We start from the raw sequence: 27,801 nt of genomic DNA on the forward strand, positions 1-27,801 counted from the left end.
GGGCTGGGCGGTGCCTCTTCTTCCTCCCGCGCGCCCAGCGGAGCCGGAGCCCTAGCTGAGCGGAGCCCCGCAGTGGGCCGGCAGTCCGCGGCTCCTGACCCGACGCGGACCGAGCGCTGGCCTAATATACCCGCCCTCCGCCGCCGTCCCCTCCCGGTAAGTCGGCTACCTCTGGGCCGGCCAGGAGCCGCGGGGAAACTGAGTCCGGGCCATGGGGGCGCTTGGGGTCGGGGAGTGGGGTTGGGGGAGCGGCGTGTGCGCCCGGGGTGGCGCCCAGCAGCCCCGCGCCCAGGGCGGCGGGATCCCGGCTCCCAGGCGGGGACCCTGCGGCGCCCCGGCCCCGACGGTTCGCGCCCCATCCCGGACTGCCGGCCCCGGTGCGGAGACGCCGCCCGAGCGCGCGCTGCCCTCGAGTGGTGGGGCCGAGGGTCGGCCGGGCCTCTGCCCTGTCCGGTGCCGGCAGAATTTGCCCGCCTCGCGGCTGCTACATCCTGACTATGAATCAGCCCCAGTTGGGGAAATAAACTTCAAGTGGCACCACAAGGCATGCGGCGGCCTGCGGCCCCGCCTGGGCTGCTGGGTCTGTAGCCGCCTGGATGCAGGTGGGCGCACACGGGGCCCTGGCACCCACATAGGCAGGCCTTGGGGGAGCGAGCCCCCGTCACTACTCCGGGTTCCTCCAGAATGGGGCTGGAAGTCTGGCCCCGTGCTGCTCCGGTCCCACTCCTGGGCCCCTTTCCTCGGGAGGAACCCGGGAGTGACCGTAGCCTCAGGAGGGAATCCGCGCTTCCACCAACACCGGCTGCTCCTGGGGAGGCACGTAGGGAGACTTGCCTGTCTGGCCTCCTGAGCCTCTGTGACCCAGGCCCCAGGCTGCATGGTGGCCGGCCTCAGTTGTGACCGCAGTTTTATTGCCCCACCCCAGCTGGACACACACACCAGGAGTCAGGGCACCTAAGGTGGCCATGACCCCGCCCCAGCTGGGAATCAGGAACAAGGCCAGAGGTCAGGCACACCCACGAAGGAGCTGGAGTTGCGAAGTCCCCTCCCCACCAGCCCCGCCCCCTTCTCCCTCTGGCAGTGGGAACCGACCAGGACTCTGGCCTTCTCTGGGCCTCAGTCTCCCCACCTGCACCCTGAAGGGTGGGGACAGTTGCTCAGGCGTGAACCTCCTCTGTCGCCCAGCGGTGAAGGAGTTGGGGACCCAGAACAAAGCCCCAGACCCCGTCACGGTGCTTCCCAGGGTGGCGGGCTCTGGGTAGGGCATGCTGCGGCCCTCTTGTAGCAGCTGTGGGTGGGCGTCTGGTTCCAGGTCTGGAGTCTGAGACTTCGCACTGTCCCCACTCCTCTCCAGGCCGGCATCAACTTTCTGCTCAAAGGGCCAGGTTGGTGTGGTAGGCCCGTCCCGACCACTGCCCAGGCCCACCCTCCCGTCTCTTCCACAAGAGTTCCCGGCCCCCAGCTCGGGGCTGACAGGTCATCGGGGCGGGTGGGCAGGCGGAGGGGGCACTGCCGGGGGGGCGTGAACCCAGGTGACCAGGTGGGGCTGCCCGTCCCGTGACCCATCCAGGCCGCAAGTCCTTTGAGGCTCCGCTCCTTGGCGGCAAAGAGTTAACCGTCAGGTGGGGGCCCCCGCTTTGTGGAGGTGCTGACAGGCTGTCGGAGCTAATTGCACACACCTCACATTTGGGACCTGGAAGCTGTACCCTGAATAGATTCCGTTTGCCTTTCGTCAAAGTGCAGTTGTTTTCCAGGTTGGAAAAGTTGGTGGTTTGTGGAACCGCAGGAGGGATGGATGGTAACTGGTTGATGATGGGCCGCCGCCCTGGGCACAGGTGTGACCAGCTGGCCTGGCCTGGACCCTGGCGGGGGGCTTTCCCTGAAGTGAGCTCGAGCCCTGGCTTGTGAGGGCACCCAGAGGAGGAACGCAGAGGCGAGGACCCCCACGGTCTGAGGGTCCGTGGGCTGAATGAAGGAAGGAGGGGCCGAGGGAGCCAGCCCGCCGCGCCCGCCCTGGCCCCTGGCCCTCCCGCCGTCCTGGGTCTTGGGGTTCTTGTGTGTTTCATGGGAAGAGGAGACTGAGCCCCGGGGTGGTTCGGGGGCAGAGCCAGTGCTGTGCTCCTGGCAAGAGATGTCTGTGAAGCCCCCGCTGTGTGTGTCAGGCTCATGCTCCCCTCGCCGCTGTGGTGGCCGGAGCGCGGCATCCACCACGCTGGGCGTGCGGGACGTGCTCCCCGGGGGCCGGGGGAGAACTGGCCGGCCCCCGGGGAGCACTTGGAGGCCAGGGCTGTCCCCCTGCCCCTTATCACCGCCGCAGTTCCCACAGGAAGAGCAAGCACATGGGTGCAGCAGCCTCTGGGTTCCAGGCCTGATGCCCTAGGAGTTAGGAGAGCTTTGTCCTGGCCAAGCAGCGCCCCCTGCCCCTGGCCCCCAATGCGGGGAGGGGGTGCCGGCCCACCCTCAGGGCACCCACCTGTGTGAGTGCAGAGCAGAGCAGCCAACGCGGACGGACAGCTGCCCTGGAGCCCGGGAGCCGCCGGCCCATCAGGGCGGTGGACCCTCCTGGCAGTGGCCGGGGGCGGGAGGGGCGGAAGCAGTCGCAGGTGGGTGACTGACGAAAAGGCCCCTCTCCCTGGGCTGTCCGAAGCAGAAGGGCAAGGGCCAAGGCCGCTTTCTTCTTCCGCCTGCCCGGCCTGCCTGCCCCATCGTTCTTCTTCTGCCCGCCCGGCCTGCCCACCCCATCGTTCTTCTTCCGCCTGCCCGGCCCACCCCGTCGCAGCCCTCTGCCCCAATGCAGCTTTCCCAGCGGCACCTCCCGGGTGCCCTGGGCAGCGGCCGCTGCTCACAGGCTGCCAGAGCGTCCTCAGCGCCCCCATCCTGTGAGCTGGGCCCAGTGGGAAGGGAGGGGGAGGGCAGACTGGAGGACCACCGGCTCCCAGGAGGTTGTGCCTGGGCCCACCCGCTCGGGAAGGTGGAGGCCTCCCTGGGAAGGGGTGCAAGGCCAGCGCTGCTGGAGGCCGGCTGGCCGGGGCCATCGAGCGAAGCCCCGCATGGGTGGGAGGCGCACGCCTGGGGAGGTGGAGGCTGTTTCTGCTTCCTGTTTTGCAGGTGGCGCCGCCGAGGCCTAGCATGGAAGGGGAGCGCTGCGGCTAGAGGGTGCAGTGGGCCGGCTAGAGGGTGCAGTGGGCCAGGGGCGAGGGGCGGGGCCGCGTCACAGCCCTGGGCGTGGCTTCCCCGCGTTTCCTCTGAGACCCCGCTTGGCTGTGTGAGCAGAGGCCGGCCCCAGCCCCCGCTGTGCCACACAGTGCTGGTTCCCCCACTCCACACGCGTCACGCCGTCCCCGCAGACCCAGCTGGTGGGGCAGGGGCTTCTCCATCCCTGAGCTTGACCTTGGTCCTCGCCAGGTGCTGGTGGATGTGGGCGTGAGTGCCAGCATGGGCCCTGCCCAGCTGGGTGAGAGGGCCTCAGTCTCCCCGTCCGGCCTGGTCCCAGTCCTCTGGGGCCCTGGGATGTGGCCTCGGTGTGCAGCCTGCCTCTCCCACCATCCATGTCCCCGAGCCCGTGTCCCCATTTTTGCTCCAAGTATGTACAGCTCGGCACTGCCGCCTGCGCGCCGCAGCCGGGAAACCGACATCTGCTCTTCACCCAGCCCCAGGGTGGGGAGGGGGTGCTGCCCGTCCCCCTTCCCGGCCTGGCTCCGCCGCCCTACGTGCACAGGCGTGAGTGGCCTGAGAACGCCAGCCCCGTGTGCCCAGATCGGATGCTGCCCGCTTTGGGGACATCCATGGCCCCTGCCTGGTGTTTCCAGCTATCGACGCAGGGGCTGGGCCAGGCCGTGCAGCTGGAGGCAGAGCAGTCGGGGCCGCCTGTGGCAGGTGGCAGAGCGATGGGAGGGACGGCCGGGACGAAGGCCCAGGGGTAGGACCTGGGAGGTCGCCTCCGAGAGGAGTAGGGGAGCCGCCTGGGAGGGGCCTTACTGGCCAGGCAGGCCCGGCGCCTGTGCAAACGGTACTGGCCCAGCCAACCCACGGTCCCTGGACAACATTCTGGCCATTTTGCAGATGAGAAAACCAAGTCCAGGATGGGCCTGGCCCCTCGGTGCCCGGCAGGGAACAGCACACAGCGTCTTGTGCCTGATGCCCAGGGTCCCACTTGCCCGGTAGGGCCGGGCTCCTGGCACTGGCTCTCGGGGGTGGGTGGCCCAGGGTCCCACTTGCCCGGTAGGGCCGGGCTCCTGGCACTGGCTCTCGGGGGTGGGTGGCCCAGGGTCCCACTTGCCCGGTAGGGCCGGGCTCCTGGCACGGGCTCTCGGGGGTGGGTGGCCCAGGGATGCTGAGCGGGACTGGAGAAGGGGCACGCGCCGTTCCAGCTCAGTGTCGGCCACGGCAGCCTGGCCGAGGTGATGTCACGCACAGTGGACTGGTAGGCAGCGGGGCACAGCACTTCCTGGCAGTTACGGGCCCGCTTTGCAGGTGGCATCCGTGGATCTGTCGGCAGACTGGGGTGGGGAGGTGGCACCAACATGCTCGTCCCTGTGTGAGGACAGAATCCAGGGCCCAGCAGGTCCTGTGTGTTGCCCAAGGGACACGGCCAGTCAGCAGCAGAGCCTGGTCTCAGCTAGAACTTGAGCTGTCCCCTGCCCCCAGGCCCTGGCTGCAGCCCGTGGCAGTGCCAGGCTGTGCAGGCTGGGCCCCTCCCTGCCAGTCTGCTGCTTTGTTCTCCCTACTCTGGGCAGGCAGCCTGGAATGGGGACATAGGACAGGCGGGGGTGGGTGGGGGCCCCCTGGGGCAGGCAGTGGGTGGCCTTCATGTCCTACCCCAAGACCCTGAGGCCTAGACAAGCACAGGGCGATCAGGGCCTGAAGCTGGCCTACCCCTTCCCTTCCCTGGACACCAAGGGTCCTCCTCCCTGCTGGGAGAGGCCTTTCCTGAGGGCAGCAGGGGGCCGGGGGGAGGGACACGGGGCTTCCTGGAGGAGGCTGCTCTGAGCTCTGTCTGGTCTTGGGGGAGAGAACCCATGCAGAGGGGACGCTGGTGGCGAGCCTGAGGTCTGCGTGCGGCCCAGCGGAGCCCTGCAGGTGGAAGCTGTGGCCAGACGCCGCCTTGCCACCCACGGGGCCACCAGGTTCCTCGCCCTCGCTCACTCCCTGACCGCAGGTCTGCACCCATCACTTCCCTCAAGTGTTCGTTGTCAGAACTGACTCACCGCCAGAAGGCGGCAGTGGCCTCTGTCACCGTTGGCCCCTGAGCCGGTCCCCGCCCTCCCGGCCTGGGATCCCCCAGAACCTGGACCAGAGCCCTGAGACTGGCAGAGGTGGCCAGGCCCTCTGGGCGCTCCCCATTGGCTCTGCCTGTGTGCAGCTGGGGAGGCCGAGGCCCAGAGACCAGGTGACAGCAGGAGGCGAGGACAGACCCGGTTCCTGTGAGCCTTCAGGGCACTTGGAAGCAAAAGCCTGGCTTCCTGGTGTGGGTACCTCCACCCTTCCTGTCCTCTCCCTGCATCCGAGCTGGCTCATCCCCAGGGAATAGGGCTCCCAGATCACCCCCAGCCCCTTACCAGAAGCCCAGACACCCACAAGGCCCAGCTCAGGGCTGCACTGCAGGGACCCTCCTCCCAGTGAGCCCAGGTAGGGCGGCACCACCTGCCCCAGCTCCGGCTGCTTTTTCTGTTCACCCGAGTCAGTTCCCTGCACCAGGACCCTCCCTGTGTGGCTCCCACCAGCTTCTGCTGCTAACAAGGAGGGTGTGAGCAGGCCACGTCGGTCACGACTCCAACCTGGTCCAGATCCCTGGGCACGGTGGGCCACCCGGGCCCCCGGCCCTTCTGCACTAACTAACCATACAGAAGACCCAGCTCCCAGGTCCATCCCTTCACCCCTGGTGACCCGAGCTGGGGGTGGACCTGCTCGAAGCCCAGCTCCCTCTGTGAGATGCTGCTGGTCTCCTTCTGTCATTTTGCTTGCTCTGTCCCTTTATAATCATGAAAATGACCATATTCACTGTGGATGCATCATCTCTTAGCGTTTGGCACGTGTCTCGTGCGACACGTCACATTTCACGTGGCTGGAATCCCACACAGTGCGCCTGGCACCCCGGTTGTCACCTCTGGGTTTTAATTTGGTGCTGCCGCGAATGTCTTGGCGCCCACCCACCTCCCAGCGGGCCCCTCTGTCCCGCTGCTGGATGCAGTGAGGGCTCCGGAGGCAGGGGCCTCACACCCCATCCTGGAGACGGCAGGTGGGGCGGGCAGGAGGGCTCCTTGGACGGGAGACGGGCCAGGGACCCGTGAGGACCCTGTGCACTCCACGCCCGGGTACGGGCAGGCGATGGGTGGACGCGCAGTTCCTTCCCGGGGGCCCACTGTGCACAGGACCCCCTACCTGGGATGAGCCCACGGGAGGTGACCCACACAGTTGAGTTGAGGCACCCTGAGGGCTCGGGGCCTGGTGAAGATGACACAGGAGCCGAGATTCTGGAAAGGAGGGGTAACGGGGTCACAGCAGGGCAGCCTCAGCTCCCCCTCCTACCCGGCAGGGCCCGGGCTGCCCCTGAGCTCCAGGAGCTGCCAGGAATGTAATCCAAGAGTTGCCAGGCAGTGGAAAAATTTGGGTTCTTGTAGGAGCTAAAAATACAGTGTGGCAGCCCCTGCCTTCCAGTTCCGGAACCCCCCTCCTGCCGTTTTACGCCCACCCCGGGGGAAGACGAGCTAACTCTTTGCACCCGCCCCCGCCCTCGCTGGCTCTGGGCCCAGAAGCACCCCAGCCCGTTTGCTGATGCTGGCAGGGCTACCCCAAAGCTGTCTCCCCAGCCTCAGGCAGCCAGTCCCCCTCACCGGCACCTTCCTTAGCCCTGGCCCCCGCTCCGGCCCCAGAGCCCCTCCTCCGCCAGCCCTTGCAGGGACTGAGGAACAGAAGGCCTCACCCACCTCCACAAGGTGCCAAGTGCTTACCCCGAGTCTGGGCTTCCCCACCCTACCATGCTGCTCAAAGTCCAGTGGATCCGTGCAGGGCCTCCCAGCAGCCGTGCCCAGGACACAGCTCAGCGCCCAGTGCCTGCCTGGACCAGCTCGCCCTCTCTGGCTCAGTTTCTCCATCTGCAGGGGCTGGTCTGGGAGGTCTGGGAGGCCAGCTTTGACCCTGCCCCCGCCGTACGCACGCACTCAGGTTGATGACCGCCAGGCAGGGGCGGTGGCTTCCCGAGAGTGCCCAGCTGCCCAGGCATGAGGGTGCCCAGGTGGAGGTACCAGGCTGGCCGGGTGCAGGAGGAGGGCCAGACGGGCGTCTGACAAAGTGGCATCTGTGTGGGCTGGGCGCGTGCCCATGAGCAGGACACCCGGATTGGTGGGCTGACCCTGGGAAAGCTCAGAGGGAGACCCTACCTTCTGGAGGCCCCGTCCGAAGGGGAAGGCATGACCCGGCCCAAGTGGAAACTCCACGTTAATGGAAGGAAAACAGTGAACGTTACGGATCCGCGGGCAGCATCCCACTGACGTCAGCCTCCGGGTCTCTCTCTGCAAAGGGTCACTGCCCTGTAGCTCTGGTGCAGGGGTGGGCCGGACTGCTTGGAGGACAGATGGGGTGCTTCAGTCGCCAAGGGACGGGGGCTGGCCTGAGCCACTTGAACCTGAACCCCTGGGAGCCCCAGGTGGTCGTGCTCTTCTAAGCCTGCCGCGCTGGCTGCATAAAACGGTCTGCCGTTCCAAATTCCCGTGCTGGCCCTGCTCTGGGCAGGCTGGCCACACCCCTCATCTGGGGGGACCCCCCCCCCCGCAGAACTGGGAACACATTCCTGAGCTTGGGGCCCCGCCCTGACTAGACTACACTGGCTTGGTCCCCGTGGCCCCGCCAGGTCTCGGCGCCTGGACTGGCTGTGCGGTGGGCCAGGGCTGAGCGGGGCCCGAGGGCAGAGAGGCAGGCATCCACGGACAGGACGACAAGAGCCGGGAGAGCCTGCGCGCTCGCTCTGCCCACCGGGTGCAGCTTCTGCACGGAAACCCGCTGCAGCCCTCTGACACTTCACAGATGGAGAACAGGGGCAGAGTAACTTCCCTGGGCGCACAGCCGGTGAGCCCAGGAAGGAGGCAGCAGCCTCCACCACGCTCCCTCCCACGCAGCGTCCCGGGTGTTGGCAGGAAGGGCCGTCCCCACAGCCTGTGCTCCTGAGGGCAGTAAAGGTTGATTTCCTCCGGTGCTCGCTTTGGAAGTGCTCAGCCGCCGCCTGGACGGGAACAGGCAAAGGCTGTCTATTCCAGGCTGCTGCGGCCAGGGAGTCGTCTGCTGGCTGGTTACTACAGACCTAGAATGTTCCATACACACGTAGCCATCTACATGCGTGTTATATAATATATGTTAATACGTTAAAATATCTTCTGTGTACAGAAAGCTTCTTTACAGGAAAAAGGGGGCCTCGGTCGTGATGGGGGCTGCGGGACTGGGAAGCTGGACGGCCCATAAGACACGGGGCGTCCACATGATGGCTGGGGGCACGTCCGGTTTTCTCCGGTTGGTCCTCAGTCAGAAGCGAGAACAAAGACCATGGACGCCGTGGGTTACGGATCAAGTCCCGGCCGTGGGGGGTGTCACAGGGCGGCTGTAGGGCTTCCTGGGCTGTCGCTAGAGATGGAGGTCTGACTTCCTGCAGGTCTGGCGCGGAGGGAGCTGCTTCCTGGGCTGGTTCCTGTGATGGTGGCCGGGTGTCGCGGGCTGGTGGCTGCAGCTGTGGCTCAGAGTTCCGTGTTTATATATGGTCTGGTCGTGGTCCATTTATGTATTCAATCTTTATCCTGAAAAGCAGTTGGAACATTTCTAGGAGGATGTCCTTGGCCCAGGGCCTGACAGCCCTGGACGATGTTGGGCACCCTGGTGGGCATCACAGAGGGAGAGAAGCCGCCCCACCTAAGCCTCTGGGTCACTAGCTGAGCTTGCTCTCCAGCTGGATGCCCTGTGCTCACTGGGCCGCGGCCAGCCGAGCCCTGCGCACCATCGCTGCCCCACGCGGCGCCTGGGGCAGAGCTCGGTGCCAGGGCACGTGGCGTAGGATCCTTCGTGGGCAGGTGGCGGGCAGGGCTGGTCCCCTGCCTTGCTTCCACTCCCGCAGACCCAGGGCTCCCGTGGAGGGCGTCTTTCAGGACAGCAAGCCTGTGGGCCCGGGGATTGGGTGTGCACGGGGAGGACGGGGCAGCACCGGGAAGGGTGGCTCTGGTGACATGGGCTGCCTCTGCTTCCAGGGACCCCTGGGGCTCTTGGCTGGCGAGGACACTGGGAGGCCAGAGCGCTGGCCTGGGAGAGTTCACGCTCTGTCCACTCAGCCTGTGCCAAGCAGCCAGGGACTCGGGCCAGTGGAGGCGGGGCGGGAAGGGAGGGTGGGTTCTGGGTCCTCCTTAAGCGGCAGCACCCGGCGGGTGGCAGTGTGTGCGGAGGTCTGTCTGCCGCGCTCTCCGTGGTGCTGGTGGGAGCGGCCCCCTCCCCTCCACTGAGAGGCTGCCTGGGAGGGATCGGGGCCACGGCTGGTACCGGGTAGCTCAGTGGTCAGCAGTGATGAGAAGCCAGGAGAGTGTGAGGGGCAGCCGGTGGCAAGGCCCAGAATCAATGGGCCGAGGCAGCCGGAAGGTCCTGAGAATCTGGGTGAGTGCCTGGGGGTCTGAGGCGGCCGGGCCTGGGAGGGTGCAGTCACGGGGCGGGCCCCGGCTTTTCCAGCCGGCCTGGCCCAGCACAGGACCCAGGCCGTGGGGGCCCCTGGGGGAGGGCTGAGGGGCACCCCACAGGCCCCTCGCCTCCCACCCCTCAGGATGCTGCCAGCAGCCCGACGCTGGTGCAGATGAGGGAACAGGCTCGGCCAGGGGCTGCTGGGAGCGTCAGAGCTAGGGGCACTTGGGGGTCAGCCCCCTCTCCCCCCGGCCAGGCTGCTTCCTGGAAGGACCCCGTGGGTCCCGCAGGGCAGGTGGGCAGGGGGAGGATTAAGGGTGGGGGGAGGGTGCTGGACTCCTGGTGCGGACCCCCTGCAGACAGAGGAGGGGCGAGGAGGCCCAAGACCCTCACCCAGGCGGAGGGGGAGCAGGACCTCCGAGAGAGACAGCAGCGCGCGCTGGGGCCGCGAGCCCCGCCGGGGACAGGCCCCTGGGCTCCTGGCCCCATTCAGCCTGTCTCCTGTGACCTCAGGTGGCCCCGCAGGTCTCCCCTCTAAGTTACCAGGGCCAGCAGCCCTTTGGGTGACGCTGCACTGGACATCCAGCATCTCGAGGGCCTCAGGCCGCCCTCCGGGGTCCAACCTCAGCTCTGCCATTTCCATCTCTGGGGCCGTGGGCACGTGATCTGGTTCCCCTGGGTGCTGCCTCCGTGTCCGCTCCTGTGAAGTGGGGGCGTACTGTGCCCGCCTGCCGGGTGGTGGAGGCCAAGGGTCGGGGTGGGCAGTGCTGGCACCAGGCCCTGGGCATGAGGCACAGTGGTGTTGCCGTGCCCTGCCCCTGAGGCCTCCCTCCATGCTGCCCTTCTCACACGCTAAATATAAGACCCAAGCCATACATGGTCGCAGAAGAGCCTGGACTGCCCCTGATCTCTGGGGGCCAGCCCCAGGGTCTGTGGTTGGGGACAGCGTCACAGCCCAGGGCCCCAGGGAGGGGCCTCGGTGGCTGTGGTGACCTGTCCCGCTGTTCCGTTTGGGGAAGGGCACGTCTGGGGGTCGTTCTGGGCTGGGCCACCCCTCGGCCGCCGGGGGATATTCTCTGGGCTGCGATCATACCTCCTGCAGCTGCATCCGGGTCAGTCTCCGAGAGCCACAGGCCTGGGGGACACCGGTCTTCCACTGCACGCAGACTGACAGAGTGAGGCCCACAGAAACTGGGGCCTGGCAGGGCTGCTCCCCACAAGGCCCTGGCCTTGCCCCAAATTGGGTGGGCGGTGGACATGACCTTCGAGTCAGCCCCCCTCCCCAGGCACATTCCCGATGCTGTGGGCAGGCTAGAAATGACCAGGGTCTGGAATTGTCCCCGCCCACCCTATTGTCCCCATCTGATTCTGTCCACTGGGCAGGGGAAGCACCCTGGGGGCCAGATAAGGGAGCCCCGGAGACCCCATTTTTGCTGCCTGATCACCGCTGGGTCAGTGGTATTCCTGCCAGTGTAGCCTTCTGGGGTCCTGGTGCCTTCAGTGAGGACAGCGGTGCTGCCTCCTTGGTTGCCGTGATGATCGAGACCGGGATGGGTGTAAGCAGAGCCTGGCACAGGGGAAGCCCATGGGCAGTGGCAGCCCTGGTGGGATGAGGGTTTGCCAGTAGTGTGTCCCCCGGGCAGGCCTGGGCATCAGCAAGGAACGCAATGAGTCCCAGTTGGCAGGTAGAGGCCTGGAGCAGGGGACGTTGCCTCCACTGACCAGCCAGGGGCTAAGCTGGGCTGTGGCTCTCCTCCGGGCCTGGGGCCGGGCTCCGGGCTGACACCCCTCTCCTCTGGCCCCGCAGTTCAGCAAGATGTCGGTGAAGGAGGGCGCGCAGCGCAAGTGGGCAGCGCTGAAGGAGAAGCTGGGGCCTCAGGACTCGGACCCCACGGAGGCCAACCTGGAGAGCGCTGAGCCCGAGCTGTGCATCCGGCTGCTGCAGGTGCCCTCCGTGGTCAACTACTCGGGGCTGCGCAAGCGGCTGGAGAGCAGCGACGGGGGCTGGATGGTGCAGTTCCTGGAGCAGAGCGGCCTGGACCTCCTGCTCGAGGCCCTGGCGCGCCTGTCGGGCCGCGGTGTGGCCCGCATCGCCGACGCCCTGCTGCAGCTCACCTGCATCAGCTGCGTGCGCGCCGTCATGAACTCCCAGGAGGGCATCCAGTACATCCTCAGCAACCAGGCCTACGTGCGCCAGCTCTCCCAGGGTGAGGCTCCGGGCTGGGGAAGGCGGTGGGAGGGCTGGGGCACAGGAAGAAAGAGCTTGGCCCGGCAGCCAGGGAGGACTTCCTGGAGGAGGAACCAGTTTCCCATCTTCCCAAGTCTGAAGCCTCCAGGTCACCTTGGAGCCGTGATCCTCTACCAGCTGTACCTAGTTGCCCCCTCTGTTCTGTGCCTTTGCCCTGCTTTTCCACCTAGCCCTGTGCTAGTTTGGGCCCTGCCCCCTCCCCGGTCTCTGGCCTCCGGGCCCCTGTCCACACCGTGGCAGCTGGAGTCACCTGGGTCAGAAACACACGTCCACCTGAGGGGCCCGCTTCCACTCTGCCGGGCTCCGAGCTCCTCGGCCTCAGCCCTTCAGGTCTGCGGCCCCTGCCAACGGCGTCATCCTCCACCGCCACCCCCTCCCCCCCAATCCCTGCTCTGGCCACCTGGGGCTTCTCCTTCCCCACCTGCCGGTCTCCCGTCTCCACCCCCTGCTCAGGCTGCTGTGCCCTCGTGTGCCTGCCAAGTCCTGCCCGCCCTTCAAGTTCTGGCTCACTGTCACCTCTTTTAGGAAGTCTCCCCGGACTGCAGCCAACTCAGTCCTCAGCCCTTGGGAGAGACCGCGAGTGGCCCTTGGTGGACAGTGGTCACTGCGTGCTCTTTGCCTACCAGGCTGTGCTGCTCCCACGATGCTCGGGGCTCCGGGGCGGGCAGGGCCTGTGTGGGCGAGCGAACCAGAGACCACCCGGCCCAGGCCCGGCTGTTGCTGTCTATAGAGTCCTTTGTGCCTCAGTCTCAGCAGGGCCAGCCGAGAGACACCCCCAAAACTTTCCCAGCTCCGGGAATGCAGTGGGAGGCAGGGGTACATGGGGACAGGCAGGCATCGCAGGCTGTGTCTGCTGTAAACACAGTTGGTCTAAGTTTGGAGAAAACACGGGCTCAGCCCTGGGAGGGCTGCCAATGTTGGCCTTGGGCCCGGAGCCCACAGGGGCCCCCTTAGACCTGAGGGCAGCGGGAGTCGACCCCGGGTGACTGGGGCCGTGCCTGCCTCCACACCCCTCCCCGTAGTCCCGGGGACGGTCAGCGCATCTGGAGAGGCCAGCGCCTGCTGTGGGCGGTGGGCTGATACAGGGCACCCCGGCCTCTGCCAGCCGGGCACGTGGCAGCCAAAGTGTGGGAGCCCAGGATGGGCGGTGGGCACAGGTGGGGGCAGGGCGGGAGGAGGGAAGCCCGGGCTGGGGGTCGGTGGGCACAGGTGGGGACAGGGCAGGAGGAGGGAAGCCCAGGCTGGGGTTGGTGGGCCCCCCTGAGAGGCCCCCTGCCCTTGGCAGCCAAAGTGTGGGAGCCCAGGATGGGCGGTGGGCACAGGTGGGGGAAGGGCGGGAGGAGGGAAGCCCGGGCTGGGGGTCGGTGGGCCCCCTTGAGAGGACCCCTGCCCTTGGCAGCCAAAGTGTGGGAGCCCAGGATGGGCGGTGGGCCCAGGTGGGGGCAGGGCGGGAGGAGGGAGGCCCGGGCTGGGGGTCGGTGGGCACGGGTGGGGGCAGGGCGGGAGGAGGGAAGCCCGGGCTGGGGTCGGTGGGCCCCCCTGAGAGACCCCCTCCCTTGGCAGCTCTGGACACGTCCAACGTGATGGTCAAGAAGCAGGTGCTGGAGCTGCTGGCGGCCCTGTGCGTCTACTCGCCCGAGGGCCACGCCCTGACCCTGGACGCCCTGGACCATTACAAGGTGAGCGGTGGGTGGCTGGCGCCTGGGTGGGGCCTGGGGGCACGCTGACCCCGTCCACCCTGCAGACGGTGTGCAGTCAGCAGTACCGCTTCAGCGTCATCATGAACGAGCTCTCGGACAGCGACAACGTGCCCTACGTGGCCACCCTGCTCAGCGTGGTCAACGCCATCATCCTGGGCCCCGAGGACGTCCGTGCCCGCGCCCAGCTGCGCAGCGAGTTCATCGGTAGCCCTGCCCGGACCCCCGCCACTGGGGCCCTGGCCGCCCAGCCCGCGCTGCCCCTTCTGGGGAGACGCCCCGTGCCCTCCACTCCAGGGCCCCAGAGGCAGGCTCTGCGTGGGCCCGGGAATCCTCCTGCCCCCACCTGCTCCCCTCGGTGGACCGAGGGCCCCGGGACCCCTGGACATTAGCCCTGGAGGGCTCTCTGTGCAAGGCTGCCGGGCAGTGGAGGGAGGCGGGTCCTCTGACGTCCAGTTCCAGCCCTGCTGGCTGTGCCAGGGACCGTTTACTGGGGACCACTGTGCGTCCAGTGTGGTCTCCCCCGAGAGCCCCATATCCCCACTGTCCCGAGGGAACGGGCGGGGTGCTTTGGGTGGTAGGAGTGAGCCCAGGGAAAGGGTGGAGATGCAGGGTGACCCAAGGGTGGACTGCCCGAGCAGCAGCCTCTGAGACTTACCGCACCTGTCCGTTCCCAGGGCTGCAGCTGCTGGACGTTCTGATGCGGCTGCGGTGAGTCCCCACTCTGCTCCCCAGAACCAGGCCCCCCTTCCCCCTGGGTCCCAAGCAGCGCCTCCAGCTGGGCAGGGAGGGGGCTTCCTGGAGTGGCCCCAGCAGGCCCACCGCTCCTGGGGCCAGGTCCCAGGGAGAACCCAGCTGGCCATTCCTAGCGCTGCTGGAAGGCCATTAAGCAGAATTTCCCACCCAGGGGCTTGGGAGCTGCCCCAAGAAACTAAGTTACCAGGTACGGTACAGGACGCCCAGTTAAATTGGATCGTAGGTAGACAACAGATCGCTCTGTTAGTGTAAGTATGTCCCACACGTCGCACGGATATACTCGTGCTAAATATCGTTCAGTGTTTACCTAGAATTCAAATTTAAATGGACATCTAGAAACCCGTGTAGCTGAGAAGCCCATCCCAGGCCTTGCCAGGACCACGCTCCAGGGTGGGGCCTCCACCCCCAGGGAGGTGGGCAGGGGGCGACCCCAGCCGTAGGAGCCCCAGCTGGTGCGACTGGTGCTACGCCGGCCTCCGCCAGAGGTCTGCTGGGCGCTGAGGGGGCGGCTCGTTGCCCAGGCTGAGGACGGGCCTGTGCTGGGCTCAGTGAACGCACAGCACCCCACTCGGGCCAGAGCCCCACGCCTGCTCGCAGAGGCCGGGGGGACGCCTCGGGGGCAGCCTTGGTGCCGCCCTCCAGCACCCAGAGGAGGGCCTGCCCCCCCTTCCGTGCCCCCCGCGGCACGGCCCCTCCGTCTGTCCCTGCGAGTGTGAGAACTCGCGCTTCCTGTCCCGAGGGGCGCGGAGCTGACCGGAGAGGCCGGCTGCCCCTGGCTACGGCGGCCACCTGCAGGCCACGGGCCCTGCTCAGGGCTGTGTGCGCGCCTGTCGGGGGCAGGGAGGCTGGGGGAGCAGCCTCTGAGCCCGCCCGCCCCCCCCACCCTCCCGCCGCAGAGACCTGGAGGACGAGGACCTGCTCATCCAGCTGGAGGCCTTCAGGGAGGCCAAGGCCGAGGACGAGGAGGAGCTGCTGCGGGTCTTCGGGGGCGTCGACGTCAGCAGCCACCAGGAGGTCTTCGCCTCCCTCTTCCACAAGGTGGGCCGGGCGGGCAGCCCCTCCCGGGAGTGTCTGGGGGAGGGGCCGGTGGGCCCAGGGCTGGAAGGGGCCTCCTGTCCTGCGCTGGTCATACCCTGCCCTGCTGGGGCCGGCGGGAGCCACATCCAGAGCTGAGAGGCCTGGGGGGCTGGAGAGAGGCAGAGGCTGGAGTCCGCTGCCTGGGGCCGGGTCTGGGCTGTCTCTGGCCAGAGCCAGGGCCACAGGACCCAGGAGGACAGGCTGGCTGCGCTGTCCTGGGCCCAGCCCACCGGCCACCGTGAGGGGTACCGAGGGGACTTCAGGACCAGCGAGTTGGGGCGCTGGGTTCTGGTCCAGCTCAGCCACTCCCTTCACCGAACCCAGCAGCTCTCAGCCAGGGGCCAGCGTCCCCAGGGGCATCCAGAAACATCTGGAGACATCTGGGGTTGTCACAACTGAGCACGGGTGCGACTGGCTTCGAGTGGGGGGAGACCAGGATGCTGCACATCCCACAGGGCACAGACCGCCCCCCCACGCTGACCTGACCCCAGGTGTCACCGGCGTGCCCGTCAGGGAGCCCTGACTCAGGCGCATCGCCAGGGCCCCGTGGGGCATAGAGGGGTGACAGGGTGGACGCTCCTGGGGAGGCGATGGCTGTGACCCGTACTCCTTGCCCACCCTGTCCAGGTGAGCTGCTCCCCGGTGTCCGCCCACCTGCTGTCTGTGCTGCAGGGCCTCCTGCATCTGGAGCCCACCCTCCGCTCCAGCCAGCTGCTCTGGGAGGCCCTGGAGAGCCTGGTGAACCGGGCCGTGCTCCTGGCCAGTGACAGTGAGTGGGTGGGATGGGGTGCGGGCAGGGGCCCCGTGCCTGTAGCCCCCGCCCGCGTCCCCCTCCCTGACCCCAGCCTGGTGGGCACACTGGGTTTTTAGCCTGTGGGGGGAGGGGGCCAGCCTCGGTCCTTAACCTGCCTCTGCCCGAGGGAGGGGGCTGCACCTTTCCGGATGCCCCCCACCCTGACCTGGATGTTCCCACCCCAGCCCAGGAGTGCACCCTGGAGGAGATGGTCGAGCGGCTCCTGTCCATCAAGGGGCGGCCCCGCCCTCACTCCCTGGACAAGGCCCACAAGGGTGTCCAAGTCAACCTCAGCCAGAGTCGAAGGGGCAGCTCCCCCCAAAACACCGGTGCCCCGACAGTGGGTGTCGGGGGCCAGCAGCCAGCGGCAGCCCTCGCCGGCCTGCACGTTGCCAGCGTCCAGGGCGAGAGTGGCAGGACGGCACCGCAGCCCACAGCCCCGGAGCAGCTGGAGCCCACCCCGCCCCCAGCTGCACCCCCCCTCCCTGGCACCGCAACCTGTCCCCCGCCCCCGCCCCCCCCACCTCCTCCACCCCCGCCCCTGCCGAGCCTGGGGGCCGCGTTTCCCTCACCCCCACCTCCCCCACTGCCTGGCCCTAGTGGGACCATACCCCCCCCGCCTCCACCCCCAGGCCTGGGGTGCCCACCCCCGCCCCCGCCCCTGCCGGGCACCTCCGGGCCCCCTGCAGCGGGCGGCATGGAGGAGATCACCGTGGCGCACAGCCTGGGCTCCGCCTGGGTCCCCAGCCACCGGCGGGTGCAGCCCCCCACCCTGCGCATGAAGAAGCTGAATTGGCAGAAGCTGCCGTCCAGCGTGGCCCGAGGTGAGTCCACGCCCCCAGGGGGCTCCCCTCTGAGGGCAGGGGCTCGGCCGCCATGGGGGGCAGCCGGGGCAGGGGCAGGCCAGGGGTCCCAGCGTGGCCCGAGGTGAGTCCACACCCCCAGGCGGCTCCCCTCTGAGGGCAGGGGCTCGGCCGCCATGGGGGGCAGCCGGGGCAGGGACAGGTCAGGGGTCATCTCTGAGGCCCCTCTCCTCGCACAGCTGCAGGCCAGTGTGTGTCTCTGATGCCGCCCAGGGGCTGAGTGCTGATGGCTCAGAGGAGGTCAAGGCCAAGGCTGGCTAGAGGCCAGGTCACCTGCCAGCCTGGACGCAGTCCCCCCCCACCCAGTGCAGCCACACCCACATATGTGGCATGGCAGCAGCTGGAGGGCTTCCTTTGCCAGGCATTTATTAAGTGCCCACTGTATGCTTGCCCTGGGCTGGGCCCCAGGCAGGGCATCCCTGCCAGCCCTCCAAGGCCCGGGCCACCTGCACCCCAGACTCCTGGGGTAGGTGTGAGCCTGACTGGCGGCCCTTTGCCCGCAGAGCGCAGCTCTATGTGGGCGTCACTGAGCAGCCCGGACACTGAGATGGTGGAGCCTGACTTCTCCACCATCGAGCGGCTCTTCTCCTTCCCCGTGGCCAAGCCCAAGGAACAAGCAGTGGCCCCAGCCAGGAAGGAGCCCAAGGAGGTAGGGAGGGGCCAGGGCTTAGACAGGGCTCCGTGGCTGCCCTCCAGGTACTGATGGGTCAGGGATGTTTTCCAGATCACTTTTCTGGACTCCAAGAAGAGCCTGAACCTCAACATCTTCCTGAAGCAGTTTAGATGGTGAGCTGCGAGGATCTGAGAGCAGCTGGTGTTGCAGAGCTGGCCCTTCCTGCCAAGCCCCAGTCAGACTCCCAGGCCCCGCCTGACCCGGCGCCGCATCTTGGGCTCAGCAGTGCCCTCTGCAGGCCACCCTGGGAAGTTCACATGCCATCCCTGGGGCTAGAGACAGCGCGGGTAATAGCCACAGAGGACACCAGCTGGGGGCTCTGGACACCACTAGGCCAGACTCCCTGGGGAAAATGAGACCCAGAGAGCGGTGGGGACCCTTTAAGCCACAGACAGGCGGTGGCCAAGCCAGGCCGAGGACGTGGCCCAGCCTCCCAGCCCTTGAGTCCTTCCCTGCAGCAGGTGTTCCGCCCGGGAGCTCACTGGGTACCGCTGAGCCATCCCACCTGTGTCCTGAGCAGCCCCCTGGAAGGAGGAGGAAGAGGGCGCTCTGGCAGATGGGGAGTGTTCCATTCAGCCGCCAGCGTCATTACTGTGTGACCCCGGGCAGGTGGCTTGCCTTCTCTGTGCCCCGCAGCCCTGGCCCCTGCGACCTCCTAGGTGCGGGAGGCAACCTGGGCATGACCAGCAGAGGTGTCGTGCGCCAAGGGCCGTCCCAGGCTGGCAGGGTCCCGAGGAGGCCAACTGGGGTGCCTCGTGTGACCACCCCCGTCCTCTCACTCCTCCAGCTCCAATGAGGAGGTCACCGCTATGATCCGGGCTGGGGACACCACCAAGTTTGACGTGGAGGTTCTCAAGCAGCTCCGCAAGCTCCTTCCCGAGAAGCACGAGGTGAGCGGACCCAAGAGGTGTGTGTCGGGGGGCCCAAGGGGCCTGCAGCTCCACCCAGAGCTGTGCCCGGTGAGCGGGCACCTCAGCTAGCCGCCGCAGGTCTCCTGGGTGAGCACGCGGGGGCCTCCTGTTGCAGGTTGAACACCTGCGCTCCTTCACAGAGGATCGAGCCAGGCTGGCCAGCGCCGACCAGTTCTACCTACTCCTGCTGGACATCCCCTGGTGAGCTCGGCGGCCCTGGACCCGAGGGCCCGCCCACGGGTGGGAGCTGGGCCCAGACCCAGAGGACAGAGCAGGGCTGTGTAGACGCGTCCCAGAGTTCCACGAAGAGCAGTCCCCAGCCGCGGGGCCCTCCAAGGGGACCCTGTGGGCCGGGGCCTCCCTCCCGGCCGGCGACGGCATTGGGGGTGGGCAGCGGGCAGGGCTGTGTGGCCTCCAGCAGGCAGGCCCAGGCCCCCCCGTGTGACCCCCGGGAAGGCCCCTGTTCTAGGAGCGAGGGGTGCCCCGCGGGGGAGCGCCTGCCCTTATCTTCGGCAGCCTGGGGCTTGTCCAGAGCACCCTTCCCGGGCCCGCGCCAGGCCCGGGAAGCTGCATGCTGAACAGGGCCAGGCCGTGGGACCACCCCCCACCAGCGCTGCCGAGAGGACCCTGCGGGCCCAGGGCGGGTGGGTGGAGGCCCCCAGGCCCTGAGCTCCCGCCCTGCCGCCCCAGCTACCAGCTCCGGGTCGAGTGCATGCTGCTGTGCGAGGGCACGGCCGTCGTGCTGGACATGGTGCGGCCCAAGGCCCAGCTACTGCTCGCCGCCTGCGAGGGTGAGTGGGGCACCCGGCTGGGGGCGGGCAGGCCCTGGGGGTGCCAACCTTCCCCTCTCTGTAGACCACCGCCCCGTTTTGAAGCCTGAGCCGTGCACGCACTCACGCGTGCCCACGCCGACACACGTACACGCACACACACGCACACCGCTTTCCCTGAGCGAGGAGTCCCCAGCCAGCGGGCAGGGACACGGACGGGCCTGACCACCGAGGCATGGCTCGGTTCCGCTGGGGTCGCACGCCGGGTGGGGATGTCCCCTGTCATCTTGGCCACAGACTGAGAGCCAGGGTGGCTGCAGGTGGCAGAGGTTCTCCTCTGTCCTCGCCCCCAGAACGGGCAGTGGTCACCTGCCCCCGGGGGCGTGAGGCTCAGTGAGCGCCCATGTCGCTCCTGCTTCCGGAGCCTCCAGGCTTGCTTTCAGTCAGGTTTCCGCTGCCCTGCCCGCTCCCTCGTGCCCTGGAGCCTAGCGGGGAGGTGGGGTGCGTGGGGTGCGGGGAGGCAGTGAAGGGACGCCATCCTGCAGGCCTGCTCACCAGCCACCGGCTGCCCGTCTTCTGCCTGCTGATCCTGAAAATCGGGAACTTCCTCAACTACGTGAGTGGGCAGCACGCAGCCCGCCCTTGCTCCCTGATCCCCACCTGGCCCCAGGCCCAGGCCGAGAGGCTCACTTCCCGCCCTCGCAGGGCAGCCACACCGGGGACGCGGACGGCTTCAAGATGAGCGCGCTGCTGAAACTCACAGAGACCAAGGCCCAGCAGGGCCGCGTCACGCTGCTGCACCACGTGCTGGAGGTGTCCGCGGCCTGGGGGGCCTTCGGGATGGCGCCCACGCCCCGCTCTGCCCGCAGCCCCTCGGGGCTCCCATCTGAGCCCCCGGTCTCCCCTTCACACCACTGCACCCCCCGCAGTCCTCACCCACTCCAACTGGCCACCGTCCCTCCCCAGACCCCAAGGAGAGCAAAACCGGCAGAATCCGGCCAGGCCCGAGGGAAGGCCTTGGAGGCCCAGGGTGCCGAGGGCTTCCGAGGGCCGTGAACCACAGCTGCTGAGGGTGGGGAGTTGCAGGGTGGCCTCAGCGGGTCTCACCGGACACGTCGTGTTGCAGGAGGTGGAGGAGAGCCACCCAGACCTCCTGCAGCTGCCTCAGGACCTGGAGCCGCCCTCCCGAGCGGCAGGGTAGGTACCTCCTGCCCTGCCCCCCACTGCCCGCTCCCCAGCCAGTGGGGCGGCTGGACTAGGCTGGGTCGCACGTTGCGGCACCACCCCGGCCCCCCAGGATCTGCTGCCTGATAGACACTCTCACCCTGGGCAAGACCTCGCGTCCGCCGTGGCCTGTGCCCGTGTGACCTAGAGGAAGAAACCGAGGCCTAGGATGTTGGGGAGCGACCTGACTACGGTCACGCCAGGGGCTGGTCTAACATGACCTCTTCACAAGGTTAACCTTCAAGATGAGGCCATGCCACCCCACTGTACAAGGAGGGAAACTGAGGCCTGGGGAAGCAGGGCCGGGTCCATGGGGTCACATAGCCCAGGTGCAGCTCTGGGAGGGCAGCCCAGGCCATCCACCTGCAGGGTCCACACTCCCAGCACAGGCCCTGCCCGGCACCGTGCCACCGTGGAAGGTCCTCTTGTTGCGGGGCTGCTGCGCCTTGTGGAGGGTCAGGCGAGGACAGGCTGATCCGTGGGGGTTACTGTCCTGACGCCACAGACGCAGCACCTTGTAGGCTGGGCGCTTCATCCCAACCCACTTAGGCCATCTGAAGGCTCTGACGTGTTTCTGGCGGCCAGTGGCTGTGCAATCTGGGGTCCCACTGTCCCAGTGAATGTGCAGTCCGAGGGTCCCACTGTCCCTGAGGCTGTGCAGTCCGAGGGTCCCACTGTCCCTGAGGCTGTGCAGTCTGGGGTCCCCGCTGTCCCTGATGCTGTGCAGTCCGGGGGTCCCCACTGTCCCTGAGGCTGTGCAGTCCGAGGGTCCCACTGTCCCTGAGGCTGTGCAGTCTGGGGTCCCCGCTGTCCCTGAGGCTGTGCAGTCCGGGGGTCCCCACTGTCCCTGAGGCTGTGCAGTCCGGGGGTCCCCACTGTCCCTGAGGCTGTGCAGTCCGGGGGTCCCCGCTGTCCCTGAGGCTGTGCAGTCCGGGGGTCCCCGCTGTCCCTGAGGGTGTGCAGTCGGGGGTCCCTGCTGTCCCTGAGGGTGTGCAGTCGGGGGGTCCCCCCTGTCCCTGAGGGTGAGCAGTCCAGGGGTCCCCCGCTGTCCCAGCAAGCCTGGACACCAGCCGTCCCCTGACCTTACCGGCCCTCTGGCTCCTTCAGGATAAACCTTGAGATCATCCAGTCGGAGTGCAGCAGTAACCTGAAGAAGCTTCTGGAGATGGAACGGAAGGTGTCTTCCTCCATCCCGGAGGTTCAGGAGCAGTACTCCCAACGCCTCCAGGCAGGTGCTGGGCGGGTGGGGCCCTGGGCGGGGGGCAGGTGAGCGTGGGGAGGAGAGAGCCAGAGTGAGAGACCCCCCTCCGGGAGGGCGGCCCCCTATTCCTGGTCCCTGATCCTGCGGCCGCAGTGCTCAGACCCTCGGTCCTGCTCAGAGACCACAACACCGGCAGGGCCTGTGCCGGTGGCCATCCTCCTGCGGCCATGGGCCCCACCGCGCCCTCCCTGGGGCTCCAGCCTGGGCATCTCCCTATAACAGCAGGTGGTGCCCTGCGTGGGCCCCCTCAGGGCCATGACCCTGCCCCTGTGCCCCCAGGCCGGCATCACGGCTTCCCAGGAGGTGGAGGAGGTGTTCCAGGCCATCAGGCAGAAGCAGCTGGAGCTGGCCACCTACCTGTGTGAGGATGCCCAGCAGCTGTCCCTGGAGGACACGCTCAGCACCATGAAGGCCTTCCGGGACCTCTTCATCCGCGCCCTGAAGGTGGGCCCCCGCCATTGCCGGGTAGGGCGGGCGGAATGGGGGTGATGGGGGGCCGGGCTCACGGGCCGCATCTGTCCCGCAGGAGAACAGGGACCGGAAGGAGCGGGCGGCCAGGGCTGAGAGGAGGAAGCAGCTGGCGGAGGAAGACGAGGCCCGCGGGCTGCGGGGTGAGGGCGGGAAGCCTGGTGAGGCTGTGCCAAGGGCAGCGGGGACGGGCCACGAGGGGGGGGGCGGGGCGGGCCTGGGCCATGGCCACTCCTCCTTCCTTGGAAGTCTTGCAGCACTACATCCCCTCCTCTGGGGCGATTCCGCGGGTGGGCTCCAGGGACCCTCTGAGCCGCGTCCCTGGGCTTCTCAGTCAGGCAGGGAGGCGGGAAGCAGGAGGAGGTGTGTGTCATCGACGCCTTGCTGGCTGACATCAGGAAGGGCTTCCAGCTGCGCAAGACGGCCCGTGGCCGAGGGGACACGGCCGCAGACCCCCCGAGGAACAAGGCACCTGGTGAGACCCTCCCCCGCCTCCCTGTCACCACTTGCTTCCCGCCACCCCCGCGCTATGCCATCCTTGCAGCCCGGGGCCTCCCTTCCTCCAAGAAGCCCTCCTTGATTTCACAGGAGAGCCCACTCCTCTCCCCTGCTGCCCTGAGATAAGGGCCAGCTCACCCCCACAATGCTTCCGCGTGTGTCTGCTGCAAGAGGGCTCCCCGGCTGGTGTGACGGCCACCCGTCCAGCCCCCAGGCCGGCAGAGGAGTCGGGCCAATGGGCCCTCTGACAGATGCCCTGGGGCTCAGAGGGGCTCTGTGGTGGTGGAGGAGGCAGGCATGAGGCCCTGGGGTGGGACTCTCCACTCCTGAGAAGGCTGCCTTGGGCTCCTTGGGGACTCTGGGGGCAGGGGTGGCGACGTGCCATCGTCTCGGGGCCCAGCGTCCCCCCCCCCGACCGTGGACAGACCATGGACATCAAGGCCTGGGCCTGCCCTGTGGGAACCCGCACTTCGGCCACCAGGAAAAGCTTCCCGGGGGGGGTGCTTTGCAGGGTGGGTGGTATTCGACTTGGGCAGGCTCTAGGGATGGGGATCACTGAGGGGCCCCTGCCCTCCACTGATGGGTACTCCATCCACAGCGGCCACCAGGGATCCTGTGGGAGGCACCAGCCTCCCCACGTCGGAGCCTGGTCTCGACGCCGCAGTGGCCAAGGAGCCCCGCGGCTGGGGTCTCACTGATGCCGCCCCCAGCAGCCCCCAGCCCGCTGGAGACTCGTCAGAGAAGGGTGGTCCTGGGCCCCTGGAGAGGCGTTCTTCCTGGTACATGGATGCCAGTGATGTCCTGGCCACCGACGACCCTCTGGGCCCCCAGCCCTCATTGGTGCTGGGAGGCACTCAGGCCCTGAAGCCGCTCAACTTCTCCAGTGACAAGCCCTCCAAGGCAACGGGTTTGAGCCAAGACACGGAGGAACCCACGGCCCCTCCGGGCGCCCGCCAGGCCGAGGCTGACACCACAGGCGAGGGCGCAGAGGATGCAGCTGCCCACAGCCGCGGTGCTGGCCTCCCTGCCGCAGGCCGTGGCGGGGACGGAGACGAAGATGATGAGCACACAGCCCCGGACTCCGCCCTGGACACCTCCCTGGACAGGTCCTTCTCCGAGGAGGCTGTGACTGACTCATCAGGGTCTGGCGCCCTCCCCAGGGCCCAGGGCCGGACGTCAAAGGGCACAGGCAAGCGAAGGAAGAAGCGCCCCTCCAGGAGCCAGGAAGGTAACTTGGGGCCCCCCTCCCTCCTTGTACCCCGAGCAGGAGTACCAGGCAGGCGAGTCGGCAGGGCTCCGGGCATTGGCGCGTGATTGGAGCTCATTCGTCACACGCCAGGGCCCTGGAGCTCCCCTTGCGGCCGGCCGCTGCCACCCCTTCCCCCCCGCCCGAGTGTGGGCGATTCCCGGGGCATCTCTGTGTCCTGCCAGAGAGGAGGTGGCAGCGCCTCTGCTCCGGGAAGGGGCAGCCTTGGGGGGCACCGTCCAGCCAGCACACCTCTAACCCGCTGACGCCTGCCTTACGTGGGCCACCTCCAGCAGGGCGCGGCGAGGGGCCTGGGGTGCGACTGTGTTCCGGCTCAGCGTCCACGCTCTGAGCTCAGGGTCGCTCGTGAGGGGCGAGCTGTTGAGCGCGTTTCTTTTATTTGGAAGCAGAGGTTGCCCTTGACCCTGACGATAATAAAACAAAAAGACTCTGTGTGATCCAGTAAGGTACGTACCAGGCTGGCGCTCAGCACTAACGGTGGCAGCAGAGGCAGGGCCCGCGCCCGGCCCTCCTGGACACTAACCCAGCTCCCCCAGCCCTCCAGCCAGCGTCCCCCGGGCCGCGGTGCCCGGCTTCCCCTCCCTCTCGGAGAAGGGCGGGAGCTGTGCCTCGCCTAGTTGGGGGAGGTGCGGCCTCAGAGCCTCCGCCAGGCCGACGGGGTGGACAGGGCCAGCCAGGATGCCCTTGGGGAGCAGGGCTCCAGGGCCCGGAGGGTGGGGACGGCGTGGCCCTCGGCCCGGCCACCAGGCTGAGGTCGCCCTGCCGGAGCCTCGTGCTAACTCCCGGCTGCCAGGCTTCGCTTCCCCCAAGTCTATCCACAGGGCACCCGGCCCTCCTCTGGCCCTGGCTCCAGCCACACGTGTCCCCACGGAGACCGTTGAGGGACAGGGAAGACCCTGGAGGCCGCTGCCAGGGACAGGCAGGCCACCGGCCCCTGTGGGGATGCACAGGCGTCCTCTCCCTGGAGGCAGCGGGTGGGTCTGTGGGCACCTCCTGGGACTCCCGCGATGGGGTGGGACAGTCAGGGTCTTTGCCGAGGCTCACAGCTGCAACCGGAGTGACGGGCCTGGGTCCCCATGGCGTCCCGGCCTGTGCTGTGGGCCGTGATCTGGTGCAGGGCCCCGGAGCCCCGCCTGGGTGGGAGCTCTGTGGGGGGGGGGGGGCGCCCTCTGTTCCTCACACACCTGCTGCCCGATGTGCCCGGGGCTTGGCCAGGGCATCGAGGTGAGGTCGGGCTGGTGCCGGAGCCCAGGGTAGGGGTGTGGTCCAGTGCAGCTGTGACCTAGTTCAGCCTTGCTGCGGGGCTCAGCCTTCACCCTGCGCTGCGGGGGGTTGCCCCCCGGGGGGTGCTGAGCTGGGCTGTCTGCTTTCACGAGGGCACCCGTCTGTCCCTCGGGGCCAGGATTTGTCCTTGCAGCCCCAGCTGCTGGCCCTAGGTGTGGGGGACATTGGAGTGTGCAGTCCATGCGTTCGGGGACAGCAACCATGTGTGGCCACTGTCTGGTGAAAGACCGCTGTGCCCGGTGCAGGGTCTGCGCTCCCCCAGTCCCCCCCAACCCCCGGCCAGGCCTGGGGCTCCCAGTCTGCAGGCTCGTGGGCCCTGTCATCCCAGTGTTAGGACGGGAGGAAGAACCCCTACCCTCCTTGTCTCCCCAACTTCTTATTTGGAGAAAAACTTCAACTCGACAGGAAATTTGTGAGGAGGTCCCAATGAACAGCACCTACCCTTTACCCTGAAATTACAAAAATGTGGAAAACATAGGAGAATTGCTGACGTCTGCTGCATTGCTCCCCCACCCCCCACAGCTTTACGGACCGACGTGAGGGTTGCTTATAGCCATCAGGATACTTTGTGCCGGGGTTTGTCCCCGGGGCCCCCAGGTCAGGGCCATTCTCCCGCGCACCCGGACACCGAGCTGTTTTTACCTGCAGCCCCGGCCGGGGTGACCCCTGGTCCCAGTCTACCTGTCATAGTCGTTGCTTTGCTTTTCTGGAAACAAAGTCCTGCCCAGGACCACACGTCTAGCCCCTTTTGTCTTGCATAACACCGCAGACACGAAGTCACTTTGGAGGTGTCCTGTTTGTCCCCCACCTGGGTCCAGGTTGCATTTAAGGCAGGAATCCTACACCCGTGACGTGAGTCCTCCCCAGAGCATCGCGGGAGGGGCTCAGGGGCCTGTCTGTCCCGGCGTCGGTGGCATTGACGCCGACCCAGACGTGTTACGGTGGTGGTTGTGGCAGAGCCCCGCTGCACAAGGAGTGTTTTCACTCTGATTAGTAAGCAGCAGGTGGGTGATGCCCGGAGTGACGGCCCCCAGTTTGCACCAGCATTTCTGTTCTGTCGTGCCATCTTTCAATCGTGCAAGTGTCGAGCGTGGGTGGTGTGTTCCGTCCTCTGCTGCAGTGCTCGCGTGGCCACGGCAAGAGTGGGAGGAGTGGCGTCAGGGCGCCTCCGCCCGCTCCTCTGGTCCTTTCCTGGGTGCAGCCCCGCCCCCGCTCCCTCTGCCCACCCCGGCCCGGCCCAGGCCCACCTGACTGTCCCTCCTGGGCCTGCAGCCACAGTGTGGGGGACTCTGATCCTCTACTCCTGCCCCATCTCTTTTGAGCTCTGGTCCCCGAGCCCCACGCTGCCGCCTGGCTCCGGGGTGCCGTGGGCGCAGGGCATCTGGGGGCAACAGCCAGGCGAGGGCCCCGGGACTAGAGAGCATGGAGGGCACTGGGTGGGCGCAGGGCCGGCCTGGGGCAGGAGCCACAGGTGTAGGGCCCGGTGCCCTGAGGACGGAGCTGCAGAAAGACACGGCAGGAGGCATCCACATGAGGGGCCGGTGGGGAAGTGACTGGGGCTTCCAGGGAGAGCTGGTGACAGTGGGGACCCGTGAGTACAGAAGGAGTGAGACCTGGGGAGACCCCGCCCGCCTGGTGATGAAACGTGCTTTGTGAAACCCGGTCTGGACAGATGGACGGGGGCAGCAGTCACCTGCTTCCTGTGTGAGCCTCGCTGCTCCAGAGAAAGGGCCTGCCGTCCGAGTGGACCTGGGGACACGCGGTGCAGCCCACTGGGCAGGGGGCAGCAGGGGGCAGCAGGAGCCTGGGGACCCGGTGCGGGCCCCCTGCCACCGCCCACAGCAAGGCTGCTCCTGACCGAGTTCTTTCCTCTCCCTCCCCGCAGGCCTCAGGCCCCGGCCCAGAACCAAGTGAGAGGACCCACAGCAGGACCGCTGGACGTGCTGCCGAGCGGGGCTCCTCCGGGGCCAGGCTGGGACCGGCCCCCGGGAAACCGAAACCCTGTGCCTTACCCAGCCAGTGCCGCGGTCTCCCGGAGCCCTGGCAGGGGCTTGCGGCTGGGACCCCAACAGGCACTGGGGCCCGGCCTGCCTGGCGCCTTCCTGGCCTGCCTGAATGCCCCCAGCCCCTCGCGGTTTGCTTTCTAAACGCCGATGCCCAGCCCCGACCCCACACCGCATGCACCACGGTGCCCGCCCGCAGCCTGCAGGGGGCAGGGTCCGGTGGCTGCGGGTCCAGCACCACTGAGCTTGTCACCCGGCACCCAGCTGCTTCTGGGGACAGGCCCTCACAGACCCCCTCCCCCTGCAGCTGCGGTTAGCTGGGGCGGGTGGGGGCGCTGGAGCCCCGGCGCCACAGCTCAGCCC

At 67.7% G+C, this 27,801-nt stretch overlaps 1 protein-coding gene across 7 annotated transcripts; it reads left to right on the forward strand.

Moving 5' to 3' along the window:
* INF2 (inverted formin 2) lies at nucleotides 1–27,596 on the forward strand. Of its 7 annotated transcripts, none has more exons than XM_033421424.2 (23): nucleotides 1–156; nucleotides 11,453–11,852; nucleotides 13,457–13,572; nucleotides 13,638–13,797; nucleotides 14,268–14,301; nucleotides 15,243–15,384; nucleotides 16,051–16,192; nucleotides 16,402–17,040; nucleotides 17,583–17,728; nucleotides 17,804–17,865; nucleotides 18,540–18,642; nucleotides 18,779–18,864; nucleotides 19,354–19,454; nucleotides 19,979–20,049; nucleotides 20,139–20,246; nucleotides 20,560–20,630; nucleotides 21,765–21,885; nucleotides 22,198–22,362; nucleotides 22,445–22,547; nucleotides 22,721–22,861; nucleotides 23,483–24,112; nucleotides 24,541–24,597; nucleotides 27,321–27,596. In XM_033421424.2, exons 2-22 carry the CDS (start codon nucleotides 11,462–11,464, stop codon nucleotides 24,594–24,596), a joined length of 3,588 nt encoding a protein of 1,195 aa, XP_033277315.1. In that variant the 5' UTR covers nucleotides 1–156; nucleotides 11,453–11,461; the 3' UTR covers nucleotide 24,597; nucleotides 27,321–27,596. The 7 variants fall into 7 exon arrangements, with proteins under 7 accessions (XP_033277315.1, XP_033277321.1, XP_033277324.1 ...); XM_033421397.2 differs by lacking the exon at nucleotides 1–156 and adding an exon at nucleotides 9,403–9,624; XM_033421407.2 differs by lacking the exon at nucleotides 1–156 and adding an exon at nucleotides 9,403–9,624 and having other exon boundaries at nucleotides 22,445–22,529.
* The last annotated feature ends 205 nt before the right edge of the window (nucleotides 27,597–27,801 follow it).

Source organism: Orcinus orca, chromosome 2, assembly GCF_937001465.1.
Source record: "Orcinus orca chromosome 2, mOrcOrc1.1, whole genome shotgun sequence".
Classification (NCBI taxonomy): Eukaryota; Metazoa; Chordata; class Mammalia; order Artiodactyla; family Delphinidae; genus Orcinus; species Orcinus orca.

Coding starts and splice junctions, on each gene's coding strand:
- INF2 (XM_033421397.2), top strand. CDS start 9,538: ATGAGAAGCCAGGAGAGTGTGAGGGGCAGCCGGTGGCAAGGCCCAGAA. Junction 20,247..20,559: donor TGCTGCACCACGTGCTGGAG/GTGTCCGCGGCC, acceptor GTCGTGTTGCAG/GAGGTGGAGGAGAGCCACCC. Junction 21,886..22,197: donor AGTACTCCCAACGCCTCCAG/GCAGGTGCTGGG, acceptor CTGTGCCCCCAG/GCCGGCATCACGGCTTCCCA.